Genomic DNA, 14376 nt, shown 5'->3' on the forward strand with positions numbered 1-14376 from the left:
TATTTTCAAATGTGAAATTGTAAAACAGGAATTCAAGTCACACATAATTTTTAAATGTCAGCAAGTATATAGGGAGAGTTCCTTAATTAAGATCTAGATGACTCATACCAATTAGATCAAGATGAATATGTGCACTATTTAAAAAATAATGAATGAGTATTGATACTTGTGCAGGAATTTGATTACATTTGCATGTAAAACCTGAAGGATCAGTGAAGTTAAACTGACTTCTGGTGGTGTGGAGCAATGTGAAGTCACAACTTTCTATCATTTTTCTCCCAGACATCACAACCAAATAGAATACAGATGATATAAAGAGGGAAAGGGGACTAGTGGAGCAGGATGGTGAAGCGATGTGAGAGATGTTGGGCAGGGTAAAGGAGGGAGTACAGGGAGGCATAACTAACAATAAAGACCTTTGAAAAAGCAACATGGAAAGCTACTATTGCAGAAGCATCCTAAAATATACACATATTCATATATAAAAATTTAAATAGTTACTTCATAATGGGGGGACAATGCCTTGCCCAGGTAACATAGGCTATCAAATATAAAGCCCAGTAATGGGTATGGGCTACCTCTGTTGGAGTTGTTAGTCAGTAAGTCCACAGACCCCGAAAACATTACAAGCTATTATGGTTGCTTGCTCTTGGTTAGCTAGCAAGATGTTAAGACCCCATTGCTGAAGACACCATATACGTGAGTCAGAGGACATGAAGAAATCAAGCTGGTGCTGGCCTCAAAGTTTCACCCCTACTGGCGAACTTTCATAGTGCTGGAAGTTGTTATGAATGCTACTATGGTAAAAAGAAGAAAAAGAAGAAGAAAGAGCAAGGGAAGGAGGAGAAATAGACACAATTACCCAACTGGGAATCATATGAGCTACTATATTGATTGGCCTAGCTAGATATGCCCACTGATGCAATAGTGGCACAAATGTTATGGGAGTAACCAACTATTTTCTGAGTGGATTTAAGGTGCACTCCAAAAGACAGAACTCATGTCTGGTACCATTAACTAGGCCAAGAACTCATAGTTGGGTAGGACATAAGCTCTAGACGAGAACCTACTATTACTATTTTGCTAGATGGACATAGTATCACATATCTCCCCTAAGTACTTATCTTTATATCTGTTGATTAGTGCGTGTCTCAGCTCCATCAGAGTAGCTTCTTTCTGCACTAGACAGCAATTAATACAGAGACCACAACTGGTCAATGTGCAGAGAATAAGACACTATGGAGTGCGCAAACCTAAATGGGGTGTCTATATCACACTCCCTCCTCCCAATGCTTTGGAATCCTTGTGGAAGAGTAAGCAAAAAGAGCCAGAGTTAGGGGATGATTACAGTGAAACAGTGCTTTATGGATAGATAGGGCCATTGCACACATATACTCACAGTGGCTGTGAATATATGCAGAAGATATACCTGTCAAGTCAGACAAAATCCCAGTATGAACAAGAGAGAAAATCAAAAAACTCTACCCCTAACTGAGGAACTATTGGCAATTAATGGATGCTGGGGAAAGAGCCAGTTTTCCTCAGGGATGTAGGCCCTGAAAGGATACCTACACTCCAATATATGACACCACAAGCTTATATATACCAGCAGCACTAAGTGGACTCAGTGGTTCTGGAGATAGGGGAAGAATTGGAGGTGGAGGAAATGGGAGGGTTTATTTGATCAAAATATATAATATTCATGTATGAAATTCTCAAATAACAAAAGAAATAGTTACTTGAGTATAGACAATAATAACAGGTGGTTTGAAGCACAGAGATTAAAAAAACCTGAAGAGCAGACTTCTGAGATCTATGGAGGACTTTTCTCTCATCTCTTAAGTTTGAGCCAAGGGCATTCCTTTCATGGGACTACCAAAGTGTAATAGAGAAAATACTCAGAGAGAAATGTGCCTTTCAGACAGATAATCAGGGAAAGATTTGTTCACAAGCAAAAGGATTTTGAGGAAACTCTTGTTTGTTTTTAAATGAAGTTTTCATTAAGAATAATATTAGGGGCTGGAGAGATGGCTCAGCAGTTAAGTGCCCTGGCTGTTCTTGAAGAGGACCAAGGTTCAATTACCTACATGGGGGCTAACAACGATCCTCCATAAGTGCAGTTCCAGGGGCTTCAATATCCTCTACTGACCTCCAAAGGCATTGTGTGACACAGGTCCACTTACATATATGCAGGTAATACACTCATACACATAAAATAAAAATAATTTTAAAAATTAAATAAAATTTTAAAAAAGAATAATTTTAGTTGCAAAGATAATAATATCAAAAACTGTGTACCCTACACCAACTTCCTTGAGAGTTAACATATTAGTCCACTTGAGGGAGTGAAACTGCAGTATTGGTATATTTCCAGTAGTAAGCTCCAGACTTAATTAAATTTGAATTCATTTGAATTCATTAGGTTTTCCAGTAACATCCCTTTTCTGTTCCAGGTTTCTTCTCTCCCTCTCTCTCTCTCTCTCTCTCTCTCTCTCTCTCTCTCTCTCTCTCTCTCTTCCAAGATTATGTGTGTGTGTGTTTCTGTGTGGTATGTATGTATGTATGTGGATCCTTGATTTAGCTCAAGGTATCTGCCTGCCTTTCCACTTCCAGACTTCCAGCACTAGAGTTACAGGTTAAAATGGCTGTGTCTGGATTTTCACATGGGTATTGGGATCTGAACTCAGATACTCATACTTGGGAAGCAGTTATTTTTACCATATGAGCCATCTCCTAAGCTCCCCCCAGATACCATATTGCATCGCCTTAAATATCTCTGGTCTATGACCATCTCTCAGTTTTTCTTTATTTCTCATGGTTTTGAGAATTTTGAGGAGGGCTTATTACATAGTTTGTAAAACATCCTTCATACTGGACATGTCTGATGTTTTCTTAAGCTTTTCCTGGAGTTATGGTCTTGGTAGATTGGGAATATCAAAGAGATTTGGAATGTCTTTCTTTTTTTATCTTAAAGGGACAGGCAAGCTACCTAACTTCTCATTGCTGATGTTAACTTTCATCACATGGCCAAAATGATGTCACTGGGCTGAAAGAAATTCAGTAAGTCTAGTAACCTCAATGTGAATAGGAGGAAATCTAAATCAATTATTTGGATTTTCTTCCACTTATTTATTTATTTATACCCCAAGAGTTGGACCCATATTTTTGGCTACATTAGGTGGAAATGTCAGTGCCTAAATCTCAAAGAAAAAAACTTGTCTTTCTGGCAGAAAAAAGAAGTAATTATTCGCCTCTGAGCTGGAGTAGGACTGAAATCCACATGACTTTCCCTATTTTCCTTCACCACTTTGCCCAGTGGCACAAACTACGCAGCAGTATATGTGGATAAAATGAGAGAAACACAAGCTTCTAGTCCAGAGCTTTAGAGAGGGGGGCCCTTGGGAATCACAGATAATGAGTGTGGTGTATGGTTTAAACTGTCAACTTTCCACAACCTAGAATTGACAAGGAAGAGAGTCTCAATGAAGAATTGCCTAGATCAGGTTGGCCTGTGGGCATGCCCATGAGGGTTTTTCTTAATTGGGTTCAAGGACATAGGAAGATCCACTCTGAATCTGGACAGCACCATTTCATGGGCTGAGTCATGAACTGCAAAAGCAAAGAAATCTATCTGAGCACTAAGCACAGTATGTACTCATTTTTCTCTGTTCTTGACTACAGATGTGAAGTGACTACCTTAAGTTCTTGCGCCTTGACTTCTTGGCAATAACTGACTGTAACTTGGAATTGTGAGGTGAAAACCCTTTCTTCATTAACTTGCTTTTTGTCAGGGTATTTTATCACAGCAACATAACTGAAACTAAAACAAAAGAGAGATATAGAAAGGGAAAAAATGAAGAGGGGAACTCCAAATTTGTGTATGACCTGGCACAATCCCAGACTCACCCTGTGCTACTCCTGTGTAGTACAGACATTGAGAAATGAGCTGGCCTGGATCCTGCCTAAACAAGCTGAAGCAGAATCTGCTGTCTGAATATGCCCAGGGTGAAGTAAAAGTGCTGTCATTCTCCAAAGGCTTGAAAAGGCCCCAGGTGCATCTCATAATATTCAATCCTATCCCGAGTCTCATAATAGTCAATCCCATGGAAAAAGACAATTATATGTCAACACTGGAATAACTGAGATATTAAAATTCTTTCAAAGCTTTAAATATCTATTATGGCCATATTTGAGAAGACAAAAGTTGACAGTCTAGAAATGAATAGAAAGATAGGTATTCTTACCAAACATATAAATACTACTTAAGGTGATTAGAACTTACAAATAAAATATTTGAAATTTAAAAGTCATTCTATTGCCTCAACTGCACAATGATTATGACAGAGAAAAGACTCAAACAAACCTGAAAATAGATCAATAGGACTTTTCCACTCTCTATAACAGAAAAATAGTGGAAAAAAATAAGTTTCAGAGACTTGAAGGGCAGTATTAAAAAGTAATAACCTTCTGGTATTAAAAGTCCAAAATGATGAAAGACTATAAATCAGAAAAGAATTGAAAACATAACTGCAGAAAATATAACTTGAACAAAAGACAAACATTTATATCCTTAAGAACAAAAAAATCCCTCCAAACAACAAATTTAAAAAGCAATAGACCTTAAAATTAAATCAATGAAATCTAAAGATAAAGAAAACACTGAAAGTAGAAAAAGTAATCCATTATCCTTAACAAGGGGAAAGCAATTTGAGGAATGTTGATGTCCTTAGAAAACACTAGGAAAGCATCCATACAGTGTTGAGGGAACTGCCAACCCACAATTCTACATCAAGTAAAAAACATTCATCAGCAACTGGGGCAAGACAAAAACATTCCCACATGAAGGGACTCAGCCACAGCAATAAATCAGGAAAAAGAAAAGGGTACAATGAGGAAAAGAATGAGCCAAATTATCCCTCTTTTCAGGTGATATGAACCTATACTTAACAGACCTTAAAGACAATCAGAAAACTCTTAGATCTGATTTCAGTAAAGTAGCTGGAGAAAAATCAGTGTACAAAAATTTGTAGTTTTTTATATGCCAATAATGAACTTGGAAAGAAAGAAATCAGTAAAAAATTCAAAATGGCCTCTTAAAAGTTAATGAAACAAAATACATAGGAATGAAATAAATCAAGGAGGTGAAATGTATCTACAATGAAAACTTAATTTTTTTATTTATTTTTATTTTTATGTGTATGAATATTTTCATGTATGTAACTGCATTTATGTTATGCAAAGCCTGTAAAGGCCAGAAAAGGGCACTGGATCCCCTAGAACCCGAGCTATGGATGGTTGTTAGCCAAAATGTGGGTGCTAGGACTTGAGCCTGGATCCTGGGACTCGAGCCTGGATCCTCTTAGCAGTTAAGAGCAAGTGCTCTTAACTGCTAAGCCATCTCTCTAGTCTCTTTACAGTGAAAACTTTGAAACATCAAAGAAAGAGTTTGAAGAAGACACTAGAAGATGGAAAATCTTTAACTCAAAATAGATCAAAGATCTTAATACAAAATTGCAATCTGAAACTACTAGAAGAAAACATACAGGAAAGCTTAAGACATCGTGATAGGAAAAAACTTTCTGAATAGGATTCTGATAACTCAGGAAATAACAGTGAAAATTCCATGATATTAAAACCTTCTTCACAGCAAAGGAAACACTCAAGTTAAGAGATGGCCTATACAATGGGAGAAAATCTTTCCCTTCGTAGCTATACCTCTGACCAAGAATTAATATGTATCTCAGCCAGAATACCAAGTATGCAATTCTGTCATTTTTTCATTCTGTGAGTTCCATTGCCCCTTTACCCTTTCCCAACCACTTAATTTTGAAAAGAGCATTTGCCTGGAGCCAATGGAAACCTAGCAAGAGGTGGAGTGCTACTCTTTAATTACAGAGTCAGTGATGCCACATAGGTTGAGTCATCATTCAGTGTGTCAACACATATTTATTGAGAGCTTATTGCATGCTACATTCTGTGACAGATACTGAAGGCTGAAAAAAATGAATGAGAACAAGTTTTGTGTTTCCAGTGGCAGTGGTGGACACCATGGAAACACACATATAAGATCTGGTTGTGATACAGAGATTAAGCAGAGAAAGAGCACATCAGAGACCATTAGAGACAAAGTGGCCAGAGGCCAATGGCCATTTCAGAATGTTAGCCAGGGATGGGTTTGTGGCCCTTTCCACATTTTTTGAGAAATGATAAGGAATCTTTGTACCTAAAATCTTATTAAAGATCTATGTTAATTCATAGTACCAGGCCTGCATGAGAGTCAGTTTTATTTATGGGTGTGGCACCTGGTGGATCTATCCAGCTCCTGTGGATGGCTGCATTTCCGTGGGTACATGGGTAGTACAAATTTGACTCAGTGGGTTATAAAGGTTAATTAATTAAAGAGAGAAAGTTGGAAGGAGCTGATGGGTACTGGTGGATCTGGGAGGAGAAGGGAAGGAGTGGGAGGGGGAGGATGTGATAGAATGCATTGTATGCCATTCTCAAAGAATATTATATTAGAGTCAATAAAAATAATTTTAGAAGTCTGTTAGCTAAACTCAGAGGGCTGTAGAATAACCTTTACTTTGAGAACCTTAAAAATTACATTGGGAAATAAATCTCAATTTCCAATTAATCAGTCCTTGATAACAGCTCACAAACTTAGAATTTTGATCAGGGGTACTTAGAAGATGTGAAAATGATAGCCAAATGGTGACAGCTATGCTGAATAACAGAGGACACCGGAAAGGCAAAGGAATGTGAGCTTAAGAAAGAAAAAGAGGTAAGAGGAGCTGTGGGTGTGGGGAACCAGTCACCAAGGAACTTGGACGTGTTCAAGGACTGTGATCCTGAGGTTAGGAAATGCTTTGGGGTGCGGCCTTGGTGTCAGGTGTTCCTCTCACCTGACACCAAGCACATAGTGTCTGTACATTTCACAATTTTTGCATGTATATAAATATATATGTATAACGTGTAATGAACAAATGGAGCGTTATTGTGCCGACAATGGAATCGGGTTTGCAACAACATGCGTGAGCAGATGATGCTGTTTTAAAACCAGGTGAATCCTGACCTTATTTAGAGAAGGAAGAATCAGACCAGCCATTCCCAGCTTGGAGGAACTGCGGAGCCTGGGAAAGCCAAGGCTTTCAGAACCACAACATTCTTCCTAGGCTTCAGCTCTTCCCTAAGTATGGGAATTCTGAAACCCAGAGGGGCGGGGCTTAGGATCCTAGATTAGGATATGTGGTTTAAAGTTCCAAGGGAGCCAGTCCCGAAGTTTCACAAGGGAAGACTGATGAGTTGCATGTTCCAGGAAATCTATTCCTTTGGAATGCTGCAGATGCCATCATATGCCATCATAAACACCGTCCTGCTGCAGCCACAAGTTTATGTAGTGGAGAGAACACAGTGACTCCAGCAATCAGTCCTCACCTAGTTAGAAACCCCGCCCGCCTTTGTAACCATAGAAACTGCTGACACACCACAAGCTGGAGAGTCCCTGTTCCTCCCCCTCCCTGACAATATATTGTTTCCCATCCACTGTCCACATGGGCGCACTGCCTCACTATTGGTCTGTGACCCAGGACTGTGCATGGCCGCAGCCAATAAGCGGCCTGTGCACGTGCACTCAGGTGCCTCCCGATTGGCGAAGACGGCCTGATCACGCAGTGCCGTCCTGCTCCAGCCGGGATGTGGGGCAGCCAATGAAGTGACTCAGTGGTCATTCACAACCAATGGGCAAGAAGCAGGACTCAGAGTTGACCTATGGGCGCGCGCCGGGGGCGGGCTGTCCCGGCCCCTGTCCAGTCCCAGTTAGGTGTGTTAAAGCTACAGAGTCCCCGGTGTCGGGTGCTTCACCTGGCTAGGCAAGGCGGCTGCGGTGGCCCTAGGTGTGCGGCAGGCGCCCGTGACAGCAGCGCCGCGGTGCTGGCGACCCCGGCTGGGGGCCGCTGCCGACTTCGGTGGCAGGACCGTGCCGCCGGGTAGGATGGGCTGCGAGGCTGGAGCGGCTGCGGCCGAGGGTCCCGGGGGCCGCGTCAAGAGCCTTGGGCTGGTGTTCGAGGACGAGAGTAAGGGCTGCTACTCAAGCGGCGAGACCGTGGCTGGGCACGTGCTGCTGGAGGCGGCCGAGCCGGTGGCCCTGCGCGCGCTGCGCCTGGAGGCCCAGGGCCGTGCCACCGCCGCCTGGGGCCCCAGCGCCAGCGCCCGGGTCTCGGCCAGCACTGGTGCCCCAGCTGCCTGTTCGGAGGTGGAGTACTTGAATGTATGCCTGAGCCTGCGGGAGCCCCCGGCCGGTGAGCATGGGCAACTCCATCTGGGCTTCACTGCCATGGCTGTGGGGGTCCCTGGGGAGGGACAGGGATGAGTGAGGCAAGCAGGTGGCTTGTGAGCTGGGAGAGGTTCTGGAAGGAGAATGGCTCCTGTTGTCACAAGTGAATGGCAGGTGATCAAGCCTGTGCCCCTACCTGAAAGCCAAGAAGAAACCAGGCCCTTTGGAGGTGATGATGAACAACAGTTGCTTCTGGTACCTTGACCCTGTCCTCCCAGAATCTTCTCGGGAACTAGAAGGGAGTGAGCCGTTGTCATGGGAACCGTGATTAGACTGTCAAGGTTCTAGGTCCTTCTTGGCCTGGAGGCATGGAAGGTGGAACCAGGGTGTGTGGGGTTCCATTACATGACATGAGTAGGTGGTGCCCAGAATTTCTTGGGCCTCCACTGCTCCCCCATCCAGGCCCTAGACAGTCCTCTGTGGTTCATGATGAGTTTGCAGAAACTAGATCTTGAGAAGAGGGAAGTAGTTCTTGGGTAGCTTAAAGGAAGTGTTTCTAGTATGGCCATCATACGTACTTTCCCACTCTGGGGAGCTGAGCATGTTGCTAAGAGCTGACCCTGCCTCCTGTCACGGATTTGTTTTCTGTACCTCTCCTCCTGCCTCTCCTCTTTCCAAATGACCTTTGGGGACAGTGCCATCTGAGCATTTCTGAATTACCTTTTCCTCTTCACTCCTGCTTTTCCAGAAGTGCCTTGTGCTGACCCACTATGGGTGTTGCAGTTAATGACAGATGTGTAACTGATTCTCTTTCATAGTGGAAATGCTAAGAACAGTGAATCTGTCTTTTCTTGGGGGGGGGAACCATTTTAAAGTTTTATCTACCTGCCTCATCAGCTTATGCCTGTCAAGATAATTGGAAGATTAAAATGTATTATGTCCATGAGTTTATGTATCTAAAGCAAAGTGGTACAGTTATGTCTTATCCCGCTGTGGAGCAGTAGGCTCCTCAAGGATGAACATAATAGGAGCTGTCTTTTGGGAGTGGCAGTTGACAGTGCTCACCTCCCAAATGTCCTTTCCTCCCTGTGCTTTCCAGCTCTTCTCTCTCAGTGATAACAACCAACAAGGGTTTCAAAGATGGCTGACTGGAGGGAAGGCCATGGAAAAGAGAAGTAAATTGTTTTTTGTTTAAGACTTCGTACTCTGAACTTATAACCATTGAGTAAATAGATTCAAAATTAGAAGCATCTACCTGGGATGAGAAATGAGCATCACTTTGGTCAGATCCCGACTAACAAATGGCTTTTTTATTCACAGTCACACCTTGTTTTTTCATTCTAATGAAATGGAGTATCTAAATCTAGACAATCTGAAAATCTTCAATTTGCTTAGAAGGTATCATAACAAGTATTAGCAACAGTTATAGTTTACTTAAGGTTAAAGTCTCTCTTAGTTAAGCAGGAATGACATCAGCCTAGATAGCTACAATTTGAAAGAATTTAGCAACTTGACACACAGACCAGATTCTCAGGGTCATTTAGTTCCATAAACTGTTTTCCAATGATGTGAAGAGTTGTTTTCTGTTTTTGTTTTTGTTTTTAATGTAGACTTCTAGGAAATGTAATACTAGGGCCTATTGTTTTTAAGTCTCCCCAGAAGATTCTTTAACTTTATTAGTCTTACCTAACCATCTGATGCCGTTGTGGCCAAAGTGCATCATATCTTCCTCAAGGAACTGTGAGAGACAAATAGACAAAAGCAGAGAGTTGGCTTTACTTCCGGGGCACCCACAGAAGCGTGACCTCACGTAAGCCCCCCACCTTTCTAGAGATCCAGTCTCTTCCCTTGTAATGTTTCTAGATCCCAAAGCTTGTGAAAACCTTTGATTATGAGCTTTGGCTAGAAGCCCTTCAGTGATTGAAACAGCTCTCTATGGCATTGTAGTCCTCTGTGTACAAGATAGAAGTAGTGAGCTGTGAAAACAGAAGCAGGATTGGGCACATGGTACATCTTGTGAATGTTTTTAACTAAACATAGAAGTAAAAAGAGAAAGAAACAATGATTTTTCCAAATATTATAGTGTTGATCAGGTTTTCTCCATGTTTTTTGTTTAAGATAGTTGGATGTCTCAATGTAAGTGAGGTAGTTCCTCCATTGATTTGTTTTCTCTATAAAGGGGATCTTCATCTCTCACCCCTTTCCAATATCCTGGATGATCCTGGTCTCTACACTTCTTCCATGCTTCTGCATCCAGTTCCCTTCATGTAAGCCCCAATCCACTCATCTCTATTCTGACCCTCAGGCTTCAGGCCCATCCTTGTTCATGTGAATGTACTCTGGGTTTTAGCACTCTATGGTCCTTGCTTGAGTGCTAACTAGTGTCTAGTCTCCTGGTCTCCAACTGGTCTTTGAGGATTGAAGATATTCTTCTTTTATCAACAGTGCCTGGCCTATAAATGTTGGACTCAGATAAAATACCCATGTCTAAACATTTACAATTACTTTGCCCTGCTCAGTAACCCACCTTACTGATCACAAATCATAAGTTCTGTTGCCATGAGCTCCTTACTGTAGAGGCCTGAGATAGAGAAGTGCCCCTTGTTCTAGTACTGTAGTTCCCTGGGACCCTGCCTAGACTTGTGAGGCCAGTCTAGGCATCTCGAGCCTCTGGGACTCACCATATCACACCATTTAATCTGACCTCATGTCCCTGTAACTGATCGTTGTTCACTTTGCCTTCAGGTCACCTACCTGTAATGTATTTCTATGTACAATAGACCTGTGTTCCTTTTTCACCTTAATGCAGTACATATTAAAAACTAGAAATAGATTTAGAAGATAAATTGGGCCAATAATGTATTCTTAATTTCCAAAAGTACAAGATTGAAAGACTGACTTGTTGATAATTAACTAAAAAGTAAGGCCTACCTTATTACTGATTTTTAATTCACAAAGTAGAAATCTTTTGTACTGTCACATAAAAAGACAAACCTGAGAAGAAGTTCTCTGCCATCCTTTTCTCATCTTACTTGACACAGTGTAGTATTAAGTCCGAGCTGGAAAGGAAAGTTTGTGTCGTAGGTGAGCAGCTGATAATCATGGAAGTGTAGAGTTGACTTTAGATCTAAATTAATCAAATTCTCCATGGACATTCACCACAGGTTCTACTGGTACTCCTGCTCTTACACTGGCCAGCCCTATATTTTGGTCTTCCCTCAGTAACAAGTCTGTGCATGAAGTTGAATGAAGCCAACAACCCCGAGCAGAAAGACCATGTTATGCTTGGTCGATCCCAAGTTAACCACCAAGAAACCCTGTTAATCTCAGTAGAGCTAAAGTCAATAGCTGACTCTAGTTGGTTGGTCTGTCTTGTTTATAATCACTATTAATAATGTTCCTAAGTTTCTCACTTCCTTTTTAATCTCTGTCTGAAGAATATACAGTATATACCCAAAGAAATGTAACTTGTTGATTAGTTTTAGGTCCAATCTAATATTGATATTTCATGTTAGTATAAGTAGAGTAATATCCACATGTGTGTGTGTCTATATATATCCATGCACTTAAACCTGTATTTATGTACATGTACTATATATGTATATGGAGTCCTTAGCTCTGGATAACACTTTATGGTAATTGTATAATTGATCACTTTGTGGATAGAAGACATGGGTGTATTGCTTGTACAAAAAAGCCTGAATTTTAATTCTCTAAATGTTTAATGAATTTTAGAGTGTACTGCCAGGAAAACCTCCTTTAAAGACTATATCTTAAATGTATAACTTTGGATTTAATGTTGACCTTAGTTAAGATAAAATGTCATCTTTTTTACAGGTGAAAACATCATTTTATTACAGCCTGGAAAACATGAATTTCCATTTCGCTTTCAACTTCCATCTGAGTAAGTAAAGCTCTAAGTCTGCAGTTTTCTTCCCCTACTTTGTGTTCTTCCAAACGCTTGAATACTCCCGTATCCCTGACTCTGCAGTTTGTGTGCGTATCCTGAGTAACCCTTCCTCCACTTACCTGCTTACTTGTTTCTGCAACCTCAGCCCACATTTTAAAACATGCTTTTCCTGACTCTATATAATGAAAATAAACTTCAAATCCGTATCTTTGGTTTATTTCAGACCTTTGGTAACCTCATTTACTGGGAAATACGGCAGTATTAAGTACTGTGTGAGGGCTGTGTTAGAACGACCCCAGGTACCAGATCAGAGTGTAAAAAGAGAGCTCCAGGTTGTTAGTCACGTGGATGTCAACACACCAGGGTTATTGGTAAGCCCCTCCTCCCTTTCTTCCTCCTCCCTTCATCCCTCCTTCGTTTCAGTAGTGATATCTATATTTAGCTAGGTTGGTGATGGTCTATACTGTCACTTTCTGCTGGCTTAAAAAGCACAATCATCTAACCCATAGGCATTTTCTATAAAGATATGATTCTAGGTTGGGCAAATTACAAATTGTGTGTGTTAATACTATTGATTATGTCCCTGCTGTTCAGGGCTGCTTTTGCCAAAAAGTTACACAGGCTTGAAATGCATTAATAAGCCTTAATAACAATAATGCACAGCAGAGAGGAGTTACTTTTACCAGAGCAGCCACAATCGCAGGACTGTGGTATTCTAAACTCTCCAATAATAGCAGGTTGAGGAACAGTAATTATGGAAGAGTGTTAATCATGCTCAGCCTGTTATTGAAGCCTGGGCCATTATGCTATGTATCCTTCCATTTTGCGTGTCATTTTCTAGCATTAAGTAAGTGCACGCAGCTGCCGCCCAGACCCTTTCACTTATTTCCTTATGACAGATTTGGCCACATTAAAGCATTGAACTTCTAATAATCACCAGAAATACAGCAGACTGATAAGAAAGATCAGGCTATAAGCAACAACAGAATAGGCAAGATGGGAACTAATGAGCTACATTCTTTTATCTAAACCCATATTATCAAAATAATATAAAATTATACCTCTACTTTCATGATAGCATCTAGGACCAAATGGTTCTTCATTTAAATATGAATGAATGATTTTTTTCCTTCATAGATAATACTGAGATAATTTAAACTACCCATCATGGTACAGATGTGACAAAGATGGGTTTTTAGTGTTAGATGTTTCTTTTTCTAACTAATGTCTTTAAAGAAAGAAAAAGGCCACAGTTAAAAGTTAATTCTTATTTTCACATGAAAAAGAATTAGAATTTTGAGTAAAAGATTTTAAAAATTCCATGGTTGCAGTTTCTTGTGGCCCAAATGGTAAGACAGCCAGTACCCAGCTGACCTGGCTCAAGACTATGCCTTTAGCAGCTACTTAAAACTCTTTTTGAAAACCTAGAGCATGAAGTGCCTTGTATTTTTAAAAACTTCTGTAGAATCAAGGTTAAATATGTCTGAAATGGTCATAGTTTTTTTAGAAAATTACATATACGTGTTTCATTTCTATCAAAATTAAAGGCTTAAACTTTTTTCTGTGCTTTCTGTAATAAATGAGAAAATGACAAGTAATGCTGTTTTACAGAAAGCTTTTGTTTATAAAATTTGTAAACTGAGCATTTTACATGAGTGTTTTCTCATATGAAAAATAGAATCTGTAGTTGGGGGAGGTAATGTCTTTCATAACCTTTTCAGATCTGTTGATACTAGGTATATTGGTACACCATTACACAAAGCCCCCAAACTATTTCAAGAGAACTTGAAATTTCTGTCTGATAATATATTTTGAAGTAAGGAAAAAAAACATATTTTCTTACTCCAAATAGTATATGCTGAATAGTAACAATCTAATTGTTGATTTTTAGATCATTGTTCTCTCATCAGCTTTTTACTTTGTCTTAAACAATTCTTTCTAGCTGTGAAGATGGCTCAGTGGGTAGGAGTGCTCTCTATGAAATCAAGAGTTCAAATCCCCAGCATTCCCACAAAAGCTAGGCATGGCTGCATGTAACTATAACCCCAGAATTGGGGAGTGGAGGCAGGTGAATCTCAAAGACTTACTGGCTGGCCTGCCAGACTAGCCCAAAGAGCCAGCTTCAGGACCAATGAGAAACTGGGTCTCAAATAAATAAATAAATAAATAAATAAATAAATAAATAAATAAATAA

The 14376-nt window shown here is 40.4% G+C and overlaps 1 protein-coding gene across 3 annotated transcripts in view; it reads left to right on the plus strand.

Annotated features, from left to right (window-relative positions):
• The first annotated feature begins 7816 nt into the window (after positions 1-7816).
• Positions 7817-14376, plus strand: part of Arrdc4 (arrestin domain containing 4) — a 13402-nt gene continuing 6842 nt past the window's right edge. For 2 of the 3 annotated variants that reach the window (XM_008852346.3, XM_029555670.1), the window contains exons 1-3: positions 7817-8297; positions 12110-12176; positions 12406-12553. In XM_008852346.3, the coding sequence (XP_008850568.1) occupies positions 7991-8297; positions 12110-12176; positions 12406-12553 (522 nt within the window). In that variant the 5' untranslated portion in view covers positions 7817-7990. The remainder of the gene's footprint in view (positions 8298-12109; positions 12177-12405; positions 12554-14376) is intronic. The other variant, XM_029555671.1, reaches the window with a different exon arrangement.

Source organism: Nannospalax galili, unplaced genomic scaffold (assembly GCF_000622305.1).
Source record: "Nannospalax galili isolate Female #2095 unplaced genomic scaffold, S.galili_v1.0 scaffold63, whole genome shotgun sequence".
Lineage (NCBI taxonomy): Eukaryota > Metazoa > Chordata > Mammalia > Rodentia > Spalacidae > Nannospalax > Nannospalax galili.